General features: G+C 33.3%; 3 protein-coding genes and 1 long non-coding RNA gene across 4 annotated transcripts; 2 read left to right on the forward strand and 2 right to left on the reverse strand.

Moving 5' to 3' along the window:
* The first annotated feature begins 77 nt into the window (after positions 1-77).
* LOC106178779 (E3 ubiquitin-protein ligase TRAF7) lies at positions 78-11,996 on the forward strand. The gene is made up of 20 exons (XM_013562108.2): positions 78-261; positions 780-840; positions 1,316-1,398; positions 1,654-1,785; positions 2,061-2,153; positions 2,336-2,375; positions 2,576-2,753; positions 3,161-3,236; positions 3,475-3,533; positions 4,363-4,568; positions 4,819-4,892; positions 5,151-5,202; positions 5,391-5,512; positions 5,688-5,810; positions 6,111-6,230; positions 6,629-6,745; positions 6,997-7,116; positions 7,472-7,603; positions 10,802-10,921; positions 11,163-11,996. The coding sequence occupies exons 1-20, from the start codon at positions 202-204 to the stop codon at positions 11,175-11,177; spliced, it is 1,983 nt and encodes a 660-aa protein (XP_013417562.2). The 5' UTR covers positions 78-201; the 3' UTR covers positions 11,178-11,996.
* On the reverse strand, positions 8,423-10,757 carry LOC147763696 (uncharacterized). Its single transcript, XR_015333035.1, has 3 exons — positions 9,584-10,757; positions 9,169-9,273; positions 8,423-8,940 (listed from the first exon to the last, which is right to left on the reverse strand). It is a non-coding gene; the product is annotated as an uncharacterized LOC147763696 (long non-coding RNA).
* Positions 11,997-12,149: 153 nt separating the features above from the next.
* LOC106178753 (WD repeat-containing protein 13) lies at positions 12,150-17,813 on the reverse strand. The gene is made up of 13 exons (XM_013562058.3): positions 17,682-17,813; positions 17,425-17,480; positions 16,969-17,057; positions 16,816-16,849; positions 16,327-16,448; positions 15,975-16,057; positions 15,624-15,764; positions 15,093-15,259; positions 14,674-14,733; positions 14,308-14,450; positions 13,881-14,000; positions 13,484-13,602; positions 12,150-13,183 (listed from the first exon to the last, which is right to left on the reverse strand). The coding sequence occupies exons 1-13, from the start codon at positions 17,758-17,760 to the stop codon at positions 12,999-13,001; spliced, it is 1,398 nt and encodes a 465-aa protein (XP_013417512.1). The 5' UTR covers positions 17,761-17,813; the 3' UTR covers positions 12,150-12,998.
* Positions 17,814-18,002: 189 nt separating this feature from the next.
* On the forward strand, positions 18,003-24,112 carry LOC106178763 (ras-related C3 botulinum toxin substrate 1). Its single transcript, XM_013562080.2, has 5 exons — positions 18,003-18,191; positions 22,072-22,143; positions 22,418-22,535; positions 23,006-23,068; positions 23,396-24,112. The coding sequence occupies exons 1-5, from the start codon at positions 18,157-18,159 to the stop codon at positions 23,684-23,686; spliced, it is 579 nt and encodes a 192-aa protein (XP_013417534.1). The 5' UTR covers positions 18,003-18,156; the 3' UTR covers positions 23,687-24,112.
* Positions 24,113-25,646: the final 1,534 nt, after the last annotated feature.

Genomic DNA, 25,646 nt, shown 5'->3' on the forward strand with positions numbered 1-25,646 from the left:
GTCGTCCAAAAATACATAAACTATATTGTAAAATTAAAAGCTCCACAAAGGTAGTAAATAATATTGATAAAAATGATAAAATTTAATTTAGATCTCCGCATCAAATTGATGGGAACCTTGTAATGTAAATGAATGACGAAGGTACTTGGTGTGACGATTTGTGTCGGCTTACCTTTAACCTGTTGAAAATGTAATCAGACGATGAATCCTGCTTTCACGGATGAATTCAAAAAGCTAAGAGTAGATACAGAAGTAGCTGGGGTGAGTATTAAGTGGTTAATCGTATGAAAAGCTTGCCAATCGGCGTTTAACTTTTTTACTAAGGGTTAAGTTATAACTTTTACCAAAGGTCCAGAGATGATAATTTATCTACACACTGAAGTATATAACCTCGTACAAGGAAGTACAAACTGATAAAATCTTGGATGGACATTGACGTGATATATTTTAAGTATTTAAATGGATGAACTTCGTGGTTTCTTGGCAATCGATCATTTTGATTCTTCATCACCATTTTATCGTGAAAAAAGTACATCCCTCAGTACCTCACCCTATCCCATGCAGGAAGTTGCCACTGTACAAGTTGAAAGTGAAACATGATCTTATACACGAGGCACCATATATCTTTTACACGCTGCAATAACGTACGGATTTGTGAGAATTTTTGACTAATTGTTAATGTCATGTATTGGAATGCCGTCTGAATGTTTCTGAATAATGTACTATAGCTAGTAGTAAATGGAACGTATCTTTGATTTTATTTCATGCTTAATTTTCAGTCTTACATGGAGACTACATTTGGAGTTTATTCACCAGTGACACGAACTGTAACAAACAGAGGTATGGATTTAAATTGGTGCAGATGAACTGGTACATTAATTATCTGCAAAATGTGCAATTTTTGGTCACCACAGTAGTACAGTACAATGTACAGTACCTTCATCATTTATCAGACTTGATCTCCAGTAATATTAGAGAAAACACAGCAGCAATGGAGATGGGAGAATTATATTTTGTTTGAATATATATAATATAGACATCAGTCTTTGTAAATAATAAGGATGTCTCAATACCAAAACATGTGTGTAATGTACATGTTAATGGCATCCAAACCTGCATAGTGCAGTGCATTACATGATGGTAGAATGATGATCGTTGTGCATGTGCTGTGGGGGAGGGGAGTGTGTGTGTGTGTGTGTGTGTGTGTGTGTGTGTGTGTGTGTGTGTGTGTGTGTGTGTGTGTGTGTGTGTAAACATAATTTGAGGCACAGGTCACAAGAAAAACAAAATTGTATACATATACGTTTTATTTCAGGTCAGTTGGACTCTGACTCCAGCAGTTCTTCCTCTAGAGAAGAATGGGCGGTGTTCCCAGATGAGGAGACAAAGCCCACTAAGGTAAAATATAACCCAAATCCAAGTTTTATCAGGCATCTATTATGAATTTTTTACTGTGTATCTATCATGAAAATTATGATAACTTACTAAATATGTAACAAGCCTATCTACAAGCAACAGCAAAGGCACTTTAATATTCATTTTACTGGTATTCTTAAGTCCCCATGGTCTGTGTTGATACATATGCAGTATCTTATATAAGGTTAAGTTACATAACATACATTAACCATGTGTTATTTGTATCACAAACATCAGGCTGTAGGTGGCTATGGAGGAGCCATGGGCGGGGCCTATGTTGGAGCCCAGGGACCCATCAGTCCCACCAAGAGAGAATCTGACCACTCCCTCAAGTCAAACATATCTAACTCAAGTCTCGACTCTCAGGAGGTGAGGTCACCAAGATCTCAATTCAGTTTAAATGATTTGTTATTAATAATATGAGCTGCATTAAAAATTGTTTCAAAGCAATTTGGTGTATTAATGAACTTTTTATACAATATGCTCATGTTTAAAGAATCAATTGTAGGATTAAAGATGAAACTTTGTTTGATTTGCACAGAAAGCTGAGTGAAGTCAGTTTAATATTTTCTTCCAACTGTTTGATAGTCTTAGTCTTTGATAATTCCAAAAGCAAATTAACATTTTCTTTCATTTGGCACCAGGAAATTTTAGTGTTTGTAGAGCCTCCAAATAAGAAACTTTGTTGTCCAATCTGTGGAAAAGTGTTCAAAGAGCCTGTCATAACAGGGTGTGGGGTAAGTTGTTATAAAGATACTCCTGGAAAGAGATCCCTTGAGTGTTATTTAACTGTTTATGTAGCTCACTGGTCCATTAAGCAAAATAAATAGATAATAAGATGTCACTTAAAGTTTTGTTACTGTATTTATTATTTTGTAATGCATGTTAATAACTGTGTGGATATGTATTTATGTTTCAGCACACCTTCTGCAGGAGATGTGCCACTGGTGGTCAAGATGGTGAGTAGCATTTGATTTTTACCAGACAATTTTGTTAGTCTTCTAACTCCCTGATCAGTTCATCATTTGTTTTTTTTTTAATTATCCTATGTAACCTGTAGGCTATAGCAGATATAAGCCATTTGATATCACAAATGTAACTTGCCTTTATAAAGGCATTATTTTTACGCTAGAATTTAATTTATTTAATTTTTTTGTAGACATCTGCCCAATCGATCAAAAGAAGCTGGTTGTGATTGTTGCCAACATAGCATTGTCTGAGCAAATAGGAGAGCTGTTCATTCACTGTAAATATGGGTGCAAATACCAGGAGAGTGAGATGGCATATGAAGTGGATCCTACGGGTTGTCCTGTCACTGTGACTTTGAACTGCAGAAGGTGAGTGTTGCCACTCAGAGATCTCAATAATTTTCAGAGGTTTAATACTGGGGCAAGGACTTGTGTCAAAATACTGAAAAAAAGGAGAAACACATTTAGTTGTGTTTCATATTCCTATCCAAATGTATGTCAAAATTTCACAGATGATTAGCTTTTTTGGGCTACTGGGATCGCAGTTTAAGTTTGGCATAGAAATGTTGCTGTATTCTACTTGTAATTTAAGTGGAAAAAATAGGAAATTTCATGCACTTTGTATGAATACTGTAGGTAATGAAAAAATATAAAAATGATGAATGTTATATATTACATAAAAAGGGCGCCATTCAACAAGAACTTAAGTCTCGTATGGCATGTAGATCTGAGATTGATCCATTATGTTCATCTATTAAGAGGATTTTGTATTACAGAGAACATGAAATCGGCTGTGATTATGCACCTGTACGTTGCCCAAATGATCCAAAATGTCCATTATTGCTGAAAAAGGTAAGTAATATATTAAATACTGTTGAGTTAGTTTTCTTATCAAAAGTTTATCCATTAATCATTTTCATCCAGTACCATCACTTACCAATATGGGTCTGGAAGATCTATTCTGATAAGCATAAATAATAAGAAACAAATGCATTGTCTGTATTGGTTTTAAAAGAAAATGTAAGTTCTTATGTCATTGTCTTAGTGTTTCTAAGTACAGTATATCAGGAAATTTTTATTCAAATTTCAGGATTTGGCTGAGCATATGAGACTTTGTGATCATGGAAGATGTCCACATTCAAAATATGGGTAAGAAAAGATACATGATGAAACAAAACTGTCCAGAGAGATAAATTTCTGTGGAACACATGTAATTATTCATCTGAACTAGAAACCAAGCATCAAAAATGTAAACTTGTTAGAGTTGACAATAGATAAAATAATTTTTGTTAGATATCATATTTTTTTGATTGCTAAGTTATATATCAAAATGATTATAGATAATCTGCCATATGAAGTGAGATCATATTCAGTCCCTAATGACATACAGCAATGCAAAAAGTTGTATAAGGAGTGTCAAGTCATTTATCTAAGAATTATTTTCCTGTCTTAATCCATGTAATCTCCCCTAGATGTGTTTATTGTCCAGTTAATCTGTTCTTTGCATGAGTAAGGCAAATCAAGATTTGTATCACAATGTTAATTTGTCTATTATAATAGACCTGTTTTCTTGACAGTGGGCTCATTTTGGCTCTGAAGCTGACTGATTGATGTTTGAACCAAAAACGTCACCATCTGCCTAATATGTAGAGGTTTCAGCAAATAATTCTGTTATTTGTTTTATGAACTCATAGACACAATAATAATTTCTCCAAAACAACAGTTAAATAAGAGTTATTTCTACTTCAATATTTCAGTGTTGTACTTGAAACTGGCATCACTGAAATACTGAAGTAGAGATTACTTTTTGCTGTTGTTTGAAGATATTGTTATCATAACTTTGGTGTAGAGGATGCATTTCAATTTAGAGTGTATAAAGATGGTTTTACTTTGTATAAGCTGTTGACTTACCAGCTGTGATATGTGGTAAATACTTCAAAAACGTTCTGAGTGAAATTGATCTCAATTTTCCTTCTAGCTGTGACTTCAGTGGAACACAGGATAGCCTAGAAGACCATTTAGAGACGTGTAAATATGAAAGCATGAAGGAATTCCTACAATCCACAGGAGACAAAATCTCTGAACTGAACTACAATCTTGGACAGAAGGAGCAGGAAATAGGGTTCTTACGGTCCATGCTGGGGAAATTGTCAGAGAAAGTTGATGCCATGGAAATGAAAATAGGTAAGCCTATATTCAGAGTGTTATGGATATTGCTGTCCACATGGAGAGAATAAGTTAGAAATTTGGTTGGTAATCTTGTTTGTCGAATTTTCATTTGTTAACACTAGTGCTTGATTGATTAACTGAAGATTAAATTTTATTTTATCTTAGTCACTTCGTTTGTGGTTGGTCAAACATCAAAATATTCTTTCATATCCTTCTTTCTTTTCTTTATTTAATGACCTGTTATAATATCAAAATGTATCTCCAGGTCTGCTCAATGAAAACCAAAGCAAAATGATGACTGAGTTTATTGATCTGAAAAGAGATTATGGTGGTGTCTGTGTAAGTACATGCTGAGTAGTTTTTCAAACCTGAGATAATAATGAAGGAAGTATATTTTGAAGATTAAATCTTTGTTATTTCCTTATATTACTCTCTGTGAGAATCAACTGCTACTATAAACTGGATGTGAGTGGGGATCAGTAAAAACAATTAAGAATAGCCTAGCTGTAATCAAATATAATTGTGAAATTCGTGTAATAATAAAACAACACAGTGGCTTCTAGAATGAGTTATATAATGTCCATTGTTTTATGACAGGATGAACTGAGCAGAATGAGTAACACCATAAACATGGGGGCTCAAGTTGGAGGTGGGTTATTACTAAATTGATTATTTTCTCTTTTATTAGAATTCAAGAATATCAGATATTTTCAATGTTTTTGCACTGTCAGCCTTCAGTTGAAAAGGGAGATTTTGTCTTTTTCAAATGCTGTAATATACAAACATGACATGAATTGAAGTACCATTCATGACTTGGTGAATATGTTGTTGTTTTAGCCTATGACCCTCAGCAAATATTCAAATGTAAGGGGACATTTGTTGGTCATCAAGGCCCAGTTTGGTGCTTGACTGTTCACGGAGATTACTTGTTCAGTGGATCTTCAGACAAAACCATAAAGGTAAGATGAAATCAGTTGCCAGTTGAAGAAAATATGTAAAGCTTATGATGCTTATTTACTATACTGTTATAAAAAAAAATAAGTTGCCTTGATATTACATTGGTTATGCTAAATCAGTAAGCACAAATGCATATCACAAAAAAAAATGAGTTTATGCTTCTCCAATTTTGTTTAGGTGTGGGACACTGCAACCAACTACAAATGTCTCAAGACTCTGGAAGGTCACACTGGAATTGTACTGGCTTTGTGTTGTTATGGCAACAAGCTTTACAGCGGCTCTCAGGATTGTACTATTACTGTGAGTCTTAACACCAAGTTATGTTAAGTCTTTGTTAGGGACTGTACCTACCAGTATCATAGAGCATTGTGTTCATTACATAAAAATTTCTATTAATGACATTTTCATAGCAAGGGTCTTTTGATACATGACTCAGTGTAAAAATCTCCTTTTATATGAACAATTGTGACTATAAATAAAATCTGATGTTTATTTCATTTTACATATTGCATCTGTCATAAGAGACAGCAGGAACTTTGTATCCTTTGTGAAATCTTAAATAAATTTTTGAAATGAAAATAATTGGTTGATGTATATCAGGTATGGAACATTGAAAAAGAGTTTGAGAAGCTAAAGGTTATAGAAGCCCATGACAACCCAGTCTGCACTCTTGCCTCTGCCAGGAATATGCTCTTTAGTGGGTCCCTCAAGGTCATCAAGGTCAGTAGATTTAAATAAAAAAAGAAATGAACAGAATGCCAGTCTTTGGCTTTTTTTTTTTTTTTTGAAAATGTGGCATGTTAATTCCAATGACTGCATAAGATATTCACTTTGGTTGAATTAAATGAAAAAGAATACATTTTTTTGTCAATTTGTCATTCATTTAGAAAATCCAGCGTCTTGCAAAAAACCTTAATGTTTTGAGTAAAATCATTTATCTGTGTATGTATATTTTATATGAAAAGATGGTTACCATTGTATTTTTAGTTGAGAGTGCAATAACCAATGCTATCAGTCTCTGAGTTAAGCCAAAGATTTTGAAAGAATTGTTATCTTATACAACTATTTAAAATACCATAAAAACATTGTAAATGAATGGTTTCCAATACTTGTTACAGGTGTGGGATGTCCATACATATCAACTGAAGAAAGAAATCACAGGTTTGAACCACTGGGTCCGGGCATTGGTGTCTTCACAGCAGTTCTTGTATACGGGATCTTATCAGACTATCAAGGTGGGGAGAAGTTTGTTGTTACTAAAACTCCTGTTTTTGAAGAAGTGCCAAAAAAGATTTCGCTCTGAGCAAGCATTCTGTTAAATAGAAGTTTGTAATAGAATACAATATGTTATGTCCTTGATTTTCTGTGCTTTGCACCAATATAGTAGCCAATATATTTTAAGTCATTTTAGATGTTGTCAAGTTTCCAAGTGAAATTTATCTTGATTTAAAATAAACAATATTTATTTGTAATAAATTTTTCTCAGATTTGGGACCTAGAAACCTTGGAATGTGTTAAGATGCTGGACACATCAGGAGGAAGTGTGTACTCCATCTGCATCACAGAACACCACATTTTGTGTGGGACATATGAAAACTGCATACATGTTAGTGTTATCTTGTCTTGGCTGCTTTGATTCTTATATTTTTTATTCTAAGAAGATGAAAAAAACAGCTGATAAGTAATGTGTAAAATAGTAGTGATTTAGGTGGTTAGATGTCATTTAGATGATTTTTTTGGTTCCCTAGTAAGTGAACATTTTCCCTAAAAATGAATGTATTTCACATTCCCTTTTTAACAGATAAAAAGGTATTTGTTACAACCATTTTTTCTTGGGGAAACTTGTACTCGAATGAGTGGGTATAATCCAATTTTTTGAGGAAGCTCGAGTGTAATTTTTGTAAAACCTTGATGGTTTTGTATAAATTTGATCTTTTCATTGATAACAATCCTGTATTTAGGTATGGGAACTCGGTACATTTAACCAAACCACAACACTCCAAGGTCATTCAGGAACAGTCTATGCCCTGGCACCACTTCAGACACCATCTGGAACTAAAGTATTCAGTGCTTCATATGATCGTTCTCTCAGGGTAAGTATATACTTATGTACATGGTCAAAGGCATTCCTTGCATGTTAAACATTTAAAAATCTCCAAAATGTTTTTCCTGGAAATTTCTGCTTTTTATCAACAGTAAATCCTATCTTTAAAAAATCTCCAAAATGTTTTTCCTGGAAATTTCTGCTTTTTATCAACAGTATATCCTATCCAAAATTGTTGAGAAAATTTTGATCTTTAAACTCAGGGAAGATATTTTTCTGACTTTTTGGCAGATTTCCGACTTTATGGGAGCCAAAAATATCATTGGCCTTGGTGGCCCCCTGGATCCTATGCCATATTTTCCAACTTTTTCTTTACTAAAGGGCAGATTCATACCTGTAAACTGTTTTCAAATTTTATAGGTTGTAACTTGTCGATGCCTTTGAATATGATATACCTCGGTCAATCTTGTAATTTGCCTGGGAATTTTTATCTTTGTGATGTAAAGGTGTAGTGCTTATTGTTAGCATATAACATTAGTGCCAAAACATAGCTGTGATAGTCTATGTTCCTGTTACACTTTTGCTGCTTTTCCACATTTAGACTGTAAATTTGTAAATCAATTTTATGTTAATTTCATTCAAAGCTACATAAGATGAAGTTGACACTGAACTTTGTTGTATCCCATTATTGGTAAGATATTCTGTAGTTTGCAATGTGCTGTTTCTCATAACCTTGAAATGCAATTTGCAGGATGTATCCAAGAAAAGAAAAAAAAAACAGAATTATAGCACTTTTGCAGAGGCATTTATTGTGACGATTATGTCATTAATACATTCTTCTCATTTTGATTAAAACACAGGTTGCATGTAAATTTTAAGAAATTTATTGGGAAATTTTGCAAGAAAAAAAAGAATATGTATTTTCATCATTGTTCTATTGTTCTATTTTACAATTTGGCATTTATAAAAGAATTCATGAGATGCCTTGATATTGACTAAAACATTAATTTTTTTGTTTCTAAACAGTTTGCAAAACAAGTCTTGAAAAGTAATGAGATTTTATTGTTGCATGCATCACAAGATATAGTCAGTCTGTCTTTAGAAATTTTGCAACTTACAGTTCATTGAAGCATACAAATTGGATGCACTTGGGTTTGCAAAGTTGGAAATTCAACTGAAAAAACACTGCATTCTTCAGTGATGGCAAATTGCCTGCTGGTGGCTTTTCTAAGCAGTGGATGCTATGGTGGAGTCAAATGCTGTACCAAACTTCCATGTAGTATTCTTTTGTCGGCTCTCAGCCCATGTTTGTGATGATTTGTAATAATTCACGGAAGTATCTCTGTGCTGCAGGCGACAGTCGATAGTGACGACGATGTTTGGACACTGTAAATTGAAAATATGGTTTTAGAAATAAAGCGGAGTCTTATGTTATTTTTTAAGATTATTTTTCAGAGTGAGTTGTCTTTTCCATTTCTTATTCCCTTTATATAGAACTTTATTAAAGACCTGCACAGAATGTTTTCATTTGCACAATAGACATTGCACTATTTTACTTAATTAGTGTAGCCACCATGAGAGCAAAGAATATGTGAGACAATATGTCTCACTTACCTTGATTTGGGTTGTTCCCATTAGGATTGTCGAGAGGCCACTTTGGAAGTTTATCATTGTTTAAGGCATGACGTTTTTCTTCTCCTTCGTTGTCAAGTGATGCAGCTTTAAAAATAATTGTAAAAAATGTTATGAAGTTAGATTATTGAAAATATGATAAATTTTGACATTTTTCTTAATCAATATGCTGTGGAATGTATAATAATTGACTATTGTTAAGTAATGGATCCTTTCTGTCTGAACACTAAATTCAGTGCTTTGTCCAGTTAAAGTCAATTTTATTTATGCCAAACCAAAATTAGATTTTTACAATTTTACTTCAGTTTATTGACTATGTTATCAAAGTGGTTATCTGGATAACTGAATAAAAGTACTAAACATTGGTAAGACCAAAAAACATTGATGTAAACTTTACCTGATGCAGCATATATGAAGTACATGGACAGTAGTACAAGAAAAAGTCCAGTCCCAGACATTGTCTTGTAGTCAAGTTTCTGCAATGAAACAAGTCCAGATGTGTCCTATTGTTTTGTGGCAATTTCTAGAAATGTGTTGCTTTTATACAGATGGGTTTCATTATCTTTTTTTCTCATCCCAATATCCTTTTGTTTAAAGGAATGCCTATGCTTTATGTAGATAAATAGGATCAGATTTTGCCCACTTTCTGTGATACCTGTCAGGTGTTCTGTCACCTTAATTGATAATGTCCTCTCAGTTTGGTAATTGCCTTTCAGCAGTAAAAAAAAAAATCTGGGTTATACAAGCTTTCATTAGTTGCCTACTGATAAGACTCTCATAAAAGACAAACTCAACAAAGATGCCTCCATCCATGACGTATTAGACAAATCAGGACAGGAATATGTGGGTTTTGATGGATTGTTTCACACACGTAGTTTTGCTTAGAGGCAGGTGGATTTACTCAAATTTGTGAATGAAATATAGCAACATTACAGAACGTTTCCTTGTCTCCTGTCTTTGGCAGGAATTTGTTTATCAATCAAAAAAGCTTTTAATTTATCTGTTCATGTTTTTCAAACAGAAAGTTGATGTTGCTGAGGGAAGTAATCGGGTTACTGCTTTAGTAGGGTTTCAGGAAGTTTATGATGTTAAGGGAAGTAATAAGGATACTGCTTTTATAACTGGGTTTCAGGAAATAGACCTCGCTTTTTGTTAGTGTCAGCATGGTCATTATTTTAGTACTCTTATTTCAATTTTCAACATGTGTAGGAAATGCAATACTTTCTTTCATTACAAGATTTTGGTTTGGTGTGTAAACTATTTGCCGATTTTGAATTAGACAGGGCATTTTAGTGAGAGACTGAGAAGCAATTTAGATGTCGTAGAAAAAGTGTGCATGGAATAAATGGCACATTGTTAAAAGTAATAAGATATTGAGTAGAACTATTTCTTTATATATACCTAGTATTGTTCCAGCTTCCAGAATAAACTTAAGAAAAATCATATTCAAGAAATAATATTCAAAATAATGTTGTGTTTTGAATACTGTCCAAAAATTATCCTTTTTATCCAGTGATGAACTAATACATTAAAATATAGGCAAAAAGTCATTCTGATTTTTAATATCTTTGAAAATATAATCAAATAATTCTGAAATATATAAATTATATTTCAGGTTTGGAGCATGGACAACATGATCTGCACTCAGACTTTGTTACGCCACCAAGGCAGTGTGGCTTGTCTTGCAGTCTCTAGAGGGAGGCTATTTTCTGGTGCTGTGGATAGTACAGTCAAGGTCAAATATTTGTTCAAAATAAATATTTTAAAATGTTAAATTCAATTGTTATTTGCATCCTTTAATGGATGATTTTTGTAAAAAAAAAAAAAAAAAAAAAAAAAAATATATATATATATATATATATATATATATTTCAAAAATTGAATTGCATATTTGGAATTGCATTTATAAAATTTGTAGAAAACTTTTTTTGTGTGAAATTTTACTGACAAAATAATAATAAAATCATTTCTTTCAGGTGTGGCAGTGGTAATCAGTATGACTTAACAGAAAATGACACCAGCTCAACTGTTTTATTTGCAGAAAGGATAGAAGAATATTGTTCTTACAGGATGCATCCCTTTTTGATATATGACCTTTTCTTTGTTTGGTTTTTTAAATCCAAACATCTGACAATTTTAAAATATTATAATGTGAATCCAATATTTTAATGACATGTTTTGAACTAAAGCATTATGTTTTTCAAAGATTGGATGCTTTGTTCTTTTTTGAACCTGGTAGGCCTACTGCAGAAGCTTTCAATATTTCACACAGTCTTCAGCAATTATAATGTTTTATTGAAAAGAGATAGCTCCTTGAGCTTATATTATTTATTTAGGTTTAATATTTTATGCAGTTGAAGATATGCTTTGTACACCAAAGATGACATGGAAGTGCAAAATTGATTGGTTTTTTAAAATTATTAAAGTAATGCTCCCCACATGGCATTTATCTACATTACATTTGCAATATGAATGAAGTTTTTTATGGAGTGCGTTGTATTGAGATGGTATTTCAGATATTTTAAGTATTAAGCATTGAGAAAGAAATATTGTTTTAAAGATGGCATAAGCCCTATAGTATGTTTAATTGTAGATTTTAAGCAGCATTTGTGGTCTTTTCAAATTAGAAGAATAATGGAGATGTAACTACTTAAGATATTAGATCACTGTAATTTTAACATTGAAGGAGACCAATTGTTTAACATGCATGTTTCAGCTAAGGTAGTGCCATCATTGTCTTATTATGTCCATTGTAGATACGAAAAAAAAAAAAATCATTGAAATAAATGAAAATCAGTATTTACATCAAATCAGAAACCTTGTCAAAATTTTACATTCCACTACCAAGTGGCAGTAGTTACCTGCATTTAGTGCTTATCTGTCTTTTTGCAGAATTATTGAAAATAATAGACATTCTTATATAATAATAAAAATCTTAATTTATGTGAGATAACAAAGCTGAATTTTACAAATGTGGCATATTTTTCTTAGGTTTATTTCTAATCACCCATGTATACATATAAAAATAACGATTCCATACATTGCACATCTTAATGCTAAACCATAAAATGATTACTTCAGCTTTTGTCATAAACAATTCAAATTATTGCACACATTACTGCAGCGCACCACAGTAAAATAGACAACTTCACCAAATGTGAATGTCTTTCACAACAGTCTTAATGTAAGGTAACAAAAACTAGGCTGGGGAAATGATGCTGTTTTTGAGGATTTTTTTTTTTTTTTTCTATTAAAGTAACCTAAGCAACAAGTACCAAATGAGAAAATATATTTAACTTCCAGTTATATTAAGAATGACCATGTTATTCTATATTTTCCTGCATGAAGGAAAAGTACTAGAAAGAAATTTGGTGACTGCAAGAGCAGGACAGCATAATACAGATAACAATACTTTTTAGCTGTAACCTGTCAGTTTGTCAGTTGACAGCCATGATGTTGTTTAAATAAGATGTACACAGAACTTGAGCTCTTACCACAATCAACCTGATTAACAGTTTGTCCAACATGCAATGAAAAAAAAACAAAAAAACTAAGGACAAAAGATCGCCATACTGCCCCCTTAAAATAAAATTATAGCATGGTATCTGCATAACTTGAATGTCATTTTTTCTAAATAAGTTGTTAAAAATTCATAATTACTCTTGGATTTCATGGAATGTATGCAAAAGGCTGTAGCCAAGACTACGCATGATATTTACCATTTCAATGTGACAGCAAGGGGAAAAAAGTTGGAAGCTGTATATTTGTATTTGTATTTGATTTCTTTCTTTCTGCTCTTTGTATGATAGTAATTATTTTTGTTCCCTGCTCCAAATGATCACAGTTCCTTCAGCGTCACAGGAGGCCAACAAGCTCTCGTCATAGTTGAAACACACATCTAGTACAGCTGCAGAATGGCCTTGGAGTTTATTTACACATTGCTTCTGGTCTTTTTCAACATCAAAGAAATACACACACATATCTTCACTTCCTGTCACTGAAAAAAAGGCAAATTGAAAATTTATGTATTGACAAGTTTCCATGCTTAGCAAAGTAATGGCTTAGAGTTTGAATTTCATTATGTATCAGCTACAAAAAATTTAAATACAGTAAATTTGAATTTATTAGCAAAGACAATATCATGCTATGTGAAAAGATGGGAGAAAATGGCTACACGAAAACAATTTTGTACAGCAAAATTGTTTCCACAACTTCCCTTTACATGTTCATTACCAAATTTTTATAAATGCCAAATACATGAAACTTAAAAGTTTGTAAGACATGCATAGCTACCCACCCACACAAACACCTTGTCTGAATGACATCAGAGGACAAAAAGATGAGCGAATAATTTGGTTTTTTTGTTTGATTGGAAACTTTTTCTTAAGCTGTAAACCACCATCTGGACTGGTAATCCTGAAATAAAGAGAACATGGGTTAAATTGATGTTTGCTAAAATGCCAATAACATATAAACCTACCAACCAAGAATATTACCTTTTTTGAGTGTTTTACAGCATATGGGGCAATTTAATCAACAATAATTTAAGAAAAAAACTTTTGAAATAGAATTGAATGCAGACATCATTGTGGGTTTTAAACAAGTAGAAAGAAAAGGCTAAGCGGCCTTAAAAAAACTGCCAAAAACAAAATGATATTTAAGAGAAAAAATTCATGTCCATGTATGTTACCAACCTGAATAAACACAATGCATTGACCCCACAGTTCACCAGAAGAGATGGGTCCCTGGATTCCCGACTCATCCATGTACGTGCTGAGATACTGGTGACTGGACGGCTTTCACAAACTGTTATTCTTTAAATGAAATTCAGATTTGAAGATTAAAGGTAGGTTTTTCTATGCTGATAGATACATAGCAATACTAAGTAAATTATAGTACATAACATTTCATGTACATTATAAACTGTAATTTTCAATGAAAAATAAACAATTTGGGAAAATATATCTTATGCTATTGGATAAAAAAAAAATAGATTTTGTGAAGATTGAAACTGTTTAACTTCATCAATTTTAATCATTATTGTGTGCATGTTTATCTAGACTTTTATTAAAAGCTGTCTATAATACCTAAATGACAGTAGAGTATGTAATAACAATTTACCTTTTTGTCTTTATCAGCTTCCCAGTTGCAATGTCACAAGTGAAAGCAAAGATGAACCCCTTGTCATCTCCTGTCCAGAGGATCTTTCCTGTTGGTTCAAAGTCCAGGCACAGGATTCTGCCAAGCACCTTGCTACTACCACCCTATTACACAAAAAGAGACTGAAATATGAATGTGACTGGGAACATTAAGATACTACTATGTACACAAACACGCGCACAACACACAAACAACAATTTTTCAGGCCTCATTTACACATATTAAAAATATGTATTTCACATATAATATTTCTATAACATGCTAACTTCTTTTAAAACTAAAAACTGTGTTACTGCACAGCAGAAAAAGACATCAAAGTGTTCTTACCTTGACACATTTACCTGTTGAAACATTCATCATACTGACTTGACATTTACTGGTACCAATCTAAGTTATGACTTAAGAAATATATCTTTTATTCATCTTGCTCAACCATTTTTTATAATGTCAATTTCTGGCAGATATTAGTATTATGTGCTCCATAACAGTAATTATGATACAGCTATTTTTCAAGTGTTTCTAGCATACAGGACAATTTAATCAACAAAATAAGAAATAAGAAAAAATACCTTTTGATTTAAAATTGAATGCAGACATTTTGTAAAATAGTAGGAAGAAATGGCACACTGGTCTTACAGAAAACTGCCAACTAAAGCAAACTGTTATGTAATGCAGTGTAAATTTTTACATTATTGGAATTTAATTCAAATACAAAAGTCAGAGAGAAGAATTTTACACAAGGATACAACAAACATGTTGTTATTTGAAGGCTGGAACTTGCAGCACAAGACCTCTGCCCCTGCTGCATCCTCCACTGTCCTGATACACTTGCCTCCTGCAACCTCCCACAGACGAGCTGTGCCATCTAAAGAACTGGACAAGAGGATGTCATTGGAGACAGACCAGGCAAAGTCTAAAGGTAAAATAAAAAACAAATGCATATAACAAAGTTAAACATGAAACATTTTAATGCATAAATATGAAAAAAATTACTTAAGAAGAAATATATTTTAGAAATCAAATTCAATTAATGAAATACATAACTTTGTTTGGATTTAAATTTAGTTTGCTAACAAAATGTACCTTGAAAGTCCTAAATGTAAGAACCAGAACAAATGAAAATAAATTCCAAAAATTAATTGAAATTTGCCAACCAGAATCAATTCAAGCATGACCACAAGTAATTCTGCAACAGAATATATTAATTTACTTAACAAGCTTATTTCAGAATATATTAATTTACCTAGCATGCTCATTTAAATGGCAAACCCGGTTACCTGTGACTCCACTTGTGTGCCCAGTCAGGACACAGATCACAGTGGCTGGGGGAGGGATAACCTGACAAATAGAGATTTGGCCATCCATGGAACAACAGGCCACACGCGACTTGTCATCATGAGCAAATTCTACTCGCACAACTGAAAAACACACAAAAAAAAACTTTGTGTTACTGACACAGATTTTATCAACACAGTTGTGTGTTTTATTTGATGCATGGTGATAATCAAGCATTTATGTGATTCAAATATGTAGTCCAATCTATAAGTATCCATAAAAATATATTTGTTTAGAAATGTGATTATAGGCTTCACATTTAATCTCCACAGATTAACAGGGTAAGAGTTTACCTGCAGATTTGTGCTGGTCAAAAATATGATGCATCCCAGCAAAGGCATAGTTTTCACTTATGGTTTTTCCACCAGCCATGGCTCTAAAATCATAATTCCATTTTTACATATAGTGGTCTATCTATACAACGGCCTTGTCTACTTACAGAACTAGACTTTTATATATATGTTTGCCAGGAATTAATAGCTTGTTAGCTTCATAAACAATTAGAAAAACACTAATTTACATTTTGCATTAAAAGTTTTAAAAACTCTAGTCATCTGACTTGTCTAATATATATATATATATATATATATATATATATATATATATATATATATATAAGCTCACATGCAGCTGTAAGTTAATCACCTGCTGGCTTCTGCAGCATGTGTAGGTACCACCCCCTCCAGTATGTTCCCATGTGGAGACAGTTTGCTACTGCTCTGATATCTCCTCCTGGTGCGACCCTCCATATCAGCCGAGTCAAAACTCTGAATATAAAAATACACAAAAACACATGAGCGTAAAATCAGAGGTTTTATGGCTAATATTAATTACACCATTTATAGGGTGCATCAGCAGAGTCTGCATTTTCAATGATCTGAAACTGCTCTGACTGTCATCTTTTTTTTTTATAATGTTCAGAGGTTTATTGTACATTTACATGAACCTCTACACTTGCAAGACACTTTCCAACTTTTAAAGAAAAATATTCTATTTAATTTTACAGTTGAATTGGTATTACAGACAGTAATTAAGCTTAAAATACAAAAACTGAAAACAACTTCTCTGTATTAAGAAAACATTCCTCACAAATATAATATCACAATGATTATATATTACTATAGCAGATATTACCTCATTTCTGCTGATGCTGCGGCTCTTTATACTCCTACAAAAATTATGACAGTAATTAAGATATAAATATACCCACAATATGGATTGAGAGAAAACTTTAAAATATGACACAAAAATTGATCACAAATTTTTGCTATATTGAAAAAAACTTACCCCTGATCAGATAGGGGAGGTGTTCCGTAACGTTCTGCTAGCAGCTGCGCTCTTAGTTTCAGATATTCTTTTCGAACCAAAGGATCATGCTAGAATAGAGGATACTGTGTATTCATCTCAAATGTCATATATATCTGACAAAATTTATGCATCAAAAACCTGATAATTAATAAAAGAAACTGAATTATTTGTAATTCATTATGTCTAATCTAAATATCAGTTTTTAAGGATTAAAAGTGTATTGCTGGAGTGTTAAGCCTTCATCAGTTGTATCACTTTCAGTCTAATGATTATTAGAAAACATCTGATTTATGGTACAAATTCTGAAGGTTCTTAATTCGCTGAGACCCGAGTGAGTGAGGGAGGAGCTGCGACCCGAGGAGCTGGGGAGGTGTTCAGTTTGCACCAATATGCTGATTACACTGTGTAGCAGTTAAATATACTGATGCTATTTACCTCTTCTTTAGCATTCTCCCTTAGCAACTGACTACGCCGCCGAATGTACAGAGTTCCTGAAATGTAACAAGACTAGAAAATCACTTTGTTAATAGATTTAAACTAAAGGTATACTAGGTATACGGATACTGTTTTATGTTTTAATAAATTTTTTAATAATATAACTGAGTATCCACTCGCCACTAAGTCATATTCATAATTATTCTAAAGAAATAAATTTTGTGAAAATTGATAAATTTTTATCTGCACAAACTTACTAAACTGTGGATTATTTGGCACCCTATATGCATTGAATCTTGCATCCACAGCAAGAACCTGCTGCCACACTGCGGCCATTTTGAGTTTATGTTGTTGTCACATGACCTACAGGTGCCCCACTTAAAGCATCGGAAAATTTGTTCATAAGGCAGTTGCATTTTACTATACTTAACTCAGTAACATTTTGTGTATATAAATTGTTTATGTAAAAAATACATGTATTTAACAACCTTTTTTTACTCATTTTCATAATTTTAGATTGTTTTGCGTGGCCCTGTATATTTTTAGACTCGGCAAAGTCCGTAAACTGTTACCAAAAATAGAAACAACGCTGGGGGTGCTATATATACCGCCATATTGCTCACACCCCGATAAAAGCAGTTGGCTTCCTTGTATAGCACATTCAAAGTCGACGTGTTTTGTAGACATCGGTGAGCTGTTAAGAGCCCGAATTTATTCCAAACAAAACACAAAATGCAAGCAATTAAGTGTGTTGTCGTAGGAGACGGGTAAGTAGGATTTTGAGGTCGTAAAATTCATTTTAAATTCGAGCATTTTAACCTCATTCCGTCACCCGTTACGTTATGGCATTCAGATGATCACACAACCTTTTGATCATATTCATAGTGAAGTGTCGTTAACTTGAAAGCGTGGTGGTTATTCATGTTTACGTGTGCACTGAGTTACCATTTACTTATACTACATTTTAGTTAATTTGAACTATTGTTTTAAATGATGAATTTTATCAAGTTATGCATCGGAATGCCCTGCAACTTCCTTACACTAGAAGTACTCATTGGAATTGAAGTTGAATAAGATATCGATGTGACATTGCCTTTAAAACCCTGTCAACCTAAACCTTAATTACAGCATAAAATGAAAGGGAGATCAGACCATGGACTATAACCATTATCTTTGAATGACTGTAAACCAGGAAATAAAATTATATAGAATTATTAGCCTGTGAAATATAAATCAGGCTACCCAAATTTGCACCCTGTCCCATTTTATTTGTGAGATGCCCTAGTGCAAAAAATTATCTCAAATTTGTTATTATTTGCTCAGTGAAAATGAATGGAGGTGTTCATTTTCCTCAATCATTATTCATCCAATACTTTATGTGAGTGAGTTTTACAGTTAAGTTATGGTCTGGTATAATTTGAATAGATACATCAGATTTAGAGCTAATTACGCTGTGATGTGTGAATATTGTTACTGTGATTTCATTTACTTTCATTGGTTAAGATTTGTCAATCAACATGTCTACTAGTAAGTGTATAATGAACACACTGTAAAGAACATGATTTCATATAATAATATGACAATATAATTGTTGACAAAATGAGTTAATTTGGAAAGAAGCAGAAACCATAGTAACTCACTTTTTAATTGTGTATGTTGTTTTTTCTTATGGACAGTAATTTCTAACAGACAAAATATTCAATACATACTATATATCAAACAAAAAGGAGTGCATATCTCATTATTTTAAATTCGCTAAATCTGTTTTCAACATTATGTTAGTCACAGTAGTGTCTGTACTATTTCATACTAGGTACAGTTTTGGCCAAACCATCCATTTAATTAGAACACAGTTGAATTAATTTTAAAGAAAGTTAAACATTTTCCTTTTGGTCTTCAAACTAGGCTATTTTTAGCCATTGAATATTTTATGCTAGTTTTGAAACCAAGGTCAGTTTTATTTCATTGCTAGTAAATATGCAACAAGTTATCAGGTGATAGCTATGCTTAAACCAGAATTAAGATATAAACTTAGAAAGTCACTCCATTGTTTAAAAATATAAATTTATTTAAAATACCATTTATTTGATATTTCACTTTTGAATATGCTCTTTAATAAACATGATGTAAAATGTCATCTGTAAAATTATAAAATTCTGTATTTCATATCTGAATATATTGCATACACCATTATTAGCCTCAATGCATATTATTATGACATATCTGGTTAGCACCATTAATGTTGAGATAAGATATCTGCTTGCGCTGGCAATTTATAAAGTCGATAATGTCAGTCATACTGTTCACATATAATAAAATTGGTTTGAAAAAGAACAAAGTCAGTGCACATGCACAAATACCCAAGTCTTTGTATGGGGTAATGGGGTCAATTTCTTGCTAGACTGGGTTCTATACTGGTATGCACCCATCTGTTCCACGTAAACAGGGCTAATTTTGCAAGTTAACACATTTGTAGCTTGTTTATTTTAGCTTGATAACATTCCTCTAATAACAGCCAACACTGAAGGAAGTAATCAGACTGTACTTTAAAACAACATGGATATGAAATCTAAGATTTAAGCAGGGTTGCTATCAACAAGGGAGAAATGACCTGTGTCAAGTATCTAAATGATCCTGCTGTCAGTGTTTGGCATTTTGTTTTTATCTTTTTGAAACTGACCCTCTGCTGTCTGGTTTATCATTAGTGCTCTCCCCTGCAGTGACCATAGACAAGTGGAATGTGATTTGATGTGGTTGAAAGGGGCAGGAGGTTTGAAGTTGTTCCAGTCAAATAATTGGCCATGGAATTTGGCAGTGCACAAACATGACTTGTCTGGAAATATCTGTAGATTTTATAATTCAAAACATAAGTCAAGTTTGAAAACTCATTAGGCTTCATGTTTGCATGCTTATTGAACTTATGTCTTCAAAAATGATATGAAGACTGCCAAGTAAAGCAGTATTTGTACAAACTTCACAGTGGAACTGAAGATTTAAAGAAAAATGTCAAAACAGCTTCCTGTCAGTAATAGAACAATATCTGTCAACAATTCCAGGTTGTGTTTCAACAGTATTTGTTCAAACAGTGAAACCAAAGATTTAAAGAAAAAACGTCAAAATAGCTTCCTGTCAGTAAGAGAACAATATCTGTCAACAATTCCAGGTTGTATTTCAACTTTTTTGTGTTCAATTTCTGTGAATCCATACAGTAGTCTATTTGGCACTTATTTGTGTGATTGTACTTTTAGAGTTATTTTATCCTGTTGTTTGAAGGTGTAAAAAGTCACAGTTTCCAACTCTGCAATCACATTACTTCTTCAAAGTGTGTCCAGGGGTATCTTAATCAATGCAGATGCCCCAATGTGCATTTGAGGGATGTTTTATGACAATTATTGCCACCGCTGTCAGTAATGGGTTCCAGAAAAGCTGCACTCCTTGGGTCAGAATTGGTTGGTGTCAACAGCCAGTGGTGGCATTCATGCTGTCATTGACTCATGTCAGTTGAACTTCTCTGTGCTGTGTGTCAGTCATGTGGAACTTAGTTGAACACTGTGAATGAACACATATCTCAACTTGCCTGGTACAGGAACTGCCAGCATATTTTGTCAGGCTGAGTGAGTCACAACTAAATACTCCATGACCTTGTTATACCAATACTAAATATAGTGATGTCAAAGGAGATCTGTACACAAATGGTCTTTTATTCGGATTGAAAAAAATCCCCATGACCTTGTTGTGCCAATACTAACTTTAAGGATGTCAAAGATCTGTACACAATTGACCTCTTATTGAAAGGAATAGTTTGTTATGTATTGTTGGAAAGTTTTAACAAAGACTAGAGGAAGTAATGAGTGGCGTTGGAACTATCAACATTAACAAGAAAGTTTTCATAAGATACTGGTTTGGGGTTACTTCGTGGTGGGGAGAAATTATTTTTTTCACTGAATGCCATCCCAAAATGCACCCAATACTTATTCTACAGCCGGTTTTCTTTTAATCAGTGGGCCTGAAGAAATTAACCTGCTATAGTAGGCAGCAAGTTTTAATGTTTACCCACTTCTTTGTTATGGATCTTTTTTTTCTCTGAGGAGACATGTGAGTTTTGTTGACATATTTCCTACCACTGAGTCATGTACCAGTTCACAAGCCACAGAATCATTATATCTGTGAATCATTGAGGACAGTGATCACAGCCATGAACCAAGTGCTGTCACTGAATGGCAGACCACATCCATGAAAGTGTGACTTCCACCTGTCCTATCTGATATACACTTAGGACACTTGTAAAACTAATTATAGAGTAACAGTACCTTAGAGAGTTAATGGTGATCTCCCATGCTGCCAGCTTATGTATTAGTAATATCTGATGCATTTTGATTGTGATATGATTTGTATTTTCTTGAATGCTTAGTGTTTAAGTAAACTGGTGTTAAGTGGAATTTAGACTCCGATTCATCCTTATCCTATGTTCGAATTTCTTTGGGTATAAAGTCAATTATTTCCCTTTGCCCTGATCATGCAAAGTACCCAATAAATCATTTATCAGATCCTATCTGCCCTAATGAAAATAAAATGACCATGTTTTTATGCATACATACTTACTGCTTTATTTCATTAATCCTGAAAATGAAATGTGTTTCTTTCCAGTGCTGTAGGTAAAACTTGTCTGCTCATCAGCTACACAACAAATGCCTTTCCAGGGGAATACATCCCAACAGTGTAAGTAAACAGTGAATTTATGATATTTTGTCTATAAGATACCTCATTAGTCACTTATCTAAGATGATAGTAAAAAGTTGGAGTCTTGGATAGAGTTGTTTGTTCAAAACCTGGATAACATCTTTTTTAATACACATTGATTTGAAATGTAATTTGTTGGCATTGATGAATTTATGCAACCAAAAATTCTAATTGGATTTTGTACTGTATTTTATACTTGAAAGTGTAATAATGTGAAGTGCATATTGTGAGACATGAAGTGTTGCTGTTGCAGGTTTGACAACTACTCTGCCAATGTAATGGTAGATGGCAAGCCTATTAATTTGGGCTTATGGGATACAGCTGGACAGGAAGACTACGACAGGTTACGACCTCTGTCCTATCCACAGACAGTAAGTTAATTCAGCATTATACCTCTGCAAATGTCAAGAACAAATGATTGAGCTGTGGTGGATGTTGTATTTGTACATGTCACATGAGTATGAGTTACAACACACCTGGGTGTTTTGTCTTCAGCATCCGCCATAGTATGAGTCTGATACACCACTTTTTGGCAAGGTGTATGTTACATCCACTCCTGCTTTGCACTCAACGGCTCTTTACTAGTATTTGCCTATCACTTGTAATGGAGGATTTAGTCCATAGATATTTCATTTATAATAAACTGTTCCACATTGAGGTGTTTTATGTTTTTGTACATTTATAAAATGTATCACTATATAAGCTATCACCATAAAATCTCAAACCAGTGATAAAGAATGCTCCTAATATATAAAATGGTAAATGTAGTGTAAATGGTTTGTTCACTGTTTGAATATTGGTTACATCTTGGTGCTAAAGTATGTAATATTGTATGTTTCAGGATGTGTTTTTGATTTGTTTTTCCCTGATCAGCCCAGCCTCATTTGAAAATGTTCGAGCTAAGGTAAAATAAAGGAATTAAAGTGCACATAGTATATACAAAATGCTCTGAATTGCCTTTTCCCTAGTTAATGTGTGGGTGGCAACATTTTTATTCGTCATTTGCATTTTATTAGATTCACAAGACATTATATACAGTGAACTGAACTGCAGACTAAATTGTAGCCCCTTTCTAAATGCTTTGTGTCAAGTACTTTCAGTATCACTTTTGATATTTCAAATACAAATAACCGATTTTTAGGAAAATGTGTCAGAAGGTTTTAATTTCAAGTAATGACTTCCTTCCATAGTAACAAATGTACCAGTGACACATATATTCTTTATTTGCTAGTGGTTCCCTGAAGTCAGCCACCACTGTCCCAATACCCCAATTATCCTGGTGGGCACAAAACTTGATTTGAGGGAAGACAAGGAAACTGTGGAGAAACTGAAGGAGAAGAAATTGTCACCTATCACGTACCCACAAGGCCTGGCAATGGCCAAAGAAATTGCAGCTGTGAAGTATCTAGAGTGCTCAGCCTTAACACAGAAGGGACTTAAAACAGTTTTTGATGAAGCAATTCGTGCTGTACTGTGCCCAACACCCAAGCCTAAGAAAAAGAAAGGATGCATGCTTTTGTAACACTGAACTTTGTGGTAAAACTTTTATAGAATAGAATTAAATACAATAAGGTCAGATCAGACCACAGCATTGGTTTAGACAAGTAACAAACAAGTTTTTTTTACACTTACAAATACACTCACAGTGACAATTGTATTTGTCAAGGCAGATAAGCAACAGTCAAGAAAACATCAGACACAAATATAGCTAGTTATCTTGTTTGTCTGTTTATCAAGGGGTTTTCTTGTAGTGTATTGCATGCTTTGTCTACACCATGGGTGAGGCAGTATTTTACTAGGCAACCAAGTACCACTTACTGGGAAACCCAACTTCTGATTGACAACAAGTACTTGGAAGAGAATATATGATAGATATTATTGACATGTACAGACTGTATATACATATATATGTAGAAATGAGTTTAATTAAGTTAGAAAAGATGATTAATCACAGGGATAGATCCTTAATAACATTTAAGAAAACTGAATGACTTCAGTCTCTAGTATTCTACAGGGATTTTCCTGCGAAGCAAGTGAAACCCAGTGAGTTTTGAAACCTGCACAATTTTTTCAGACCACTTTCATAATTTAGATTGCAATTATCTTCTCAGAATATCCATATGTGAAAGCAAGCTATTTACAAGAATTGCTTTCTGTAATTTCTTTGCTTAGGACTTTGTTAAAATTTAGTCGATTATCACTGGACTCTTGTAGCTGATACACACACACACAATATATATATATATAGTATATATAGGAATACATATTTAAGGTGCTTTAAACTTCCCTCAAAATCTTGCTTGGATACTTGACTCTGTTGCTGGACTTTTTATCTGTGATATGGTTAGTTCACTCTCACAAATCAATTCCCGATTAAGTAATTAAGAGACAACACTGTTACCCATCAACCACGTAAAACAATGATCTTGTACTCGTTTGATAGTTAATTATCCAAATTTTCTTGAGAACAGTGACAGATACATAGTGTTTATGTAATGTAACAACAGCTTGGCAGCTGAAGAGCAAGATCTTGAGGGTATATTATTTTGCTTCATAACTGGCATTGCAAAAGCACAGCTTGGCTTTTACAAATGAGAAGCAATGCATTCGTAGGGTGATGCAAGAGTGCTTTCTCCATCTTTCATTTGGTTTCTTAACTAAAATGAGCTCACATTTTCTTAGAAGTGATGAATTATTTGTGATGCTAGGGCCAGTTGTTAAGTTATTTAAATTTTAAAGGCAATGATCATCAAAAACCTGTTTTGCGCAGATGTAAAGCACCCATCCCTTTCATAGAACTGAACACATTTCGAAGAGGAGTTAGCTGTTAGTGTTGGTATTCAGTTGAATAGGCTAACAAACCTTAAATTGTGGTGGATTGCTAACTTTATTAGTCAATAGAATATTTATAAGGCACCAGTTAAGAAAGAAGTTCCAGTTTAAATATATTGAAATGTACATGAATAACACATTTTCTTTAGCACTGGGGATGACAAAGCTTAGAAAATAATAATTTGAAGCTATTCCAGCTACTCCTAGCGAGTGTGCCTACTTGAAGCTGATATGCCAAAGGCTCTAACCTTTCATGTGAGATCATGTATGAAACTATCAGGATTAAAATACTAAAATCATATGCCGTTTGTCTTTTAGAACAATATCTTAGAAGAATATAAATAATTGCTTCAATTTTTGCTTCTACTCCAAATATCATGATAATGTTTTGACACAAATCATGACTGAACAAGGTGGGACTCATTTTCTTTGAGTTGTAACCAACATTCACCCCACAGCAGATGCTTAGAACAATAGGATAATTGCATATGTAGCCAAATACAAGTACATGCAGATTATACTGTAGATGAGCTTCACATACACTAAAGAGCGACTGAAGGATATGTGTCAGAACTTCCATGGGGAATTCCCCACTCAAGTGACCTATGCAATACAATAAGCAGGGAAAACAGGCTTCTCTGCATTTTATT

This window comes from Lingula anatina, chromosome 2 (genome assembly GCF_051362555.1).
Source record: "Lingula anatina isolate TDL-2025a chromosome 2, LinAna3.0, whole genome shotgun sequence".
Taxonomy (NCBI): Eukaryota; Metazoa; Brachiopoda; class Lingulata; order Lingulida; family Lingulidae; genus Lingula; species Lingula anatina.

Bases quoted from the DNA above. Each gene is read 5' to 3' on its own strand.
- LOC106178779 (XM_013562108.2), top strand. From the start codon at position 202: ATGAATCCTGCTTTCACGGATGAATTCAAAAAGCTAAGAGTAGATACA. The intron at 5,203-5,390 runs GTGGGTTATTAC...TTGTTGTTTTAG, and splicing joins CATGGGGGCTCAAGTTGGAG to CCTATGACCCTCAGCAAATA. The intron at 7,604-10,801 runs GTAAGTATATAC...ATTATATTTCAG, and splicing joins CATATGATCGTTCTCTCAGG to GTTTGGAGCATGGACAACAT.
- LOC106178753 (XM_013562058.3), bottom strand. From the start codon at position 17,760: ATGGCCGCAGTGTGGCAGCAGGTTCTTGCTGTGGATGCAAGATTCAAT. The intron at 16,449-16,815 runs GTAATATCTGCT...TTTTATATTCAG, and splicing joins GCAGCATCAGCAGAAATGAG to AGTTTTGACTCGGCTGATAT. The intron at 15,765-15,974 runs GTAAACTCTTAC...TGTGTTTTTCAG, and splicing joins TGACCAGCACAAATCTGCAG to TTGTGCGAGTAGAATTTGCT.
- LOC106178763 (XM_013562080.2), top strand. From the start codon at position 18,157: ATGCAAGCAATTAAGTGTGTTGTCGTAGGAGACGG. The intron at 22,536-23,005 runs GTAAGTTAATTC...TGTATGTTTCAG, and splicing joins CTCTGTCCTATCCACAGACA to GATGTGTTTTTGATTTGTTT. The intron at 23,069-23,395 runs GTAAAATAAAGG...TTTATTTGCTAG, and splicing joins TTGAAAATGTTCGAGCTAAG to TGGTTCCCTGAAGTCAGCCA.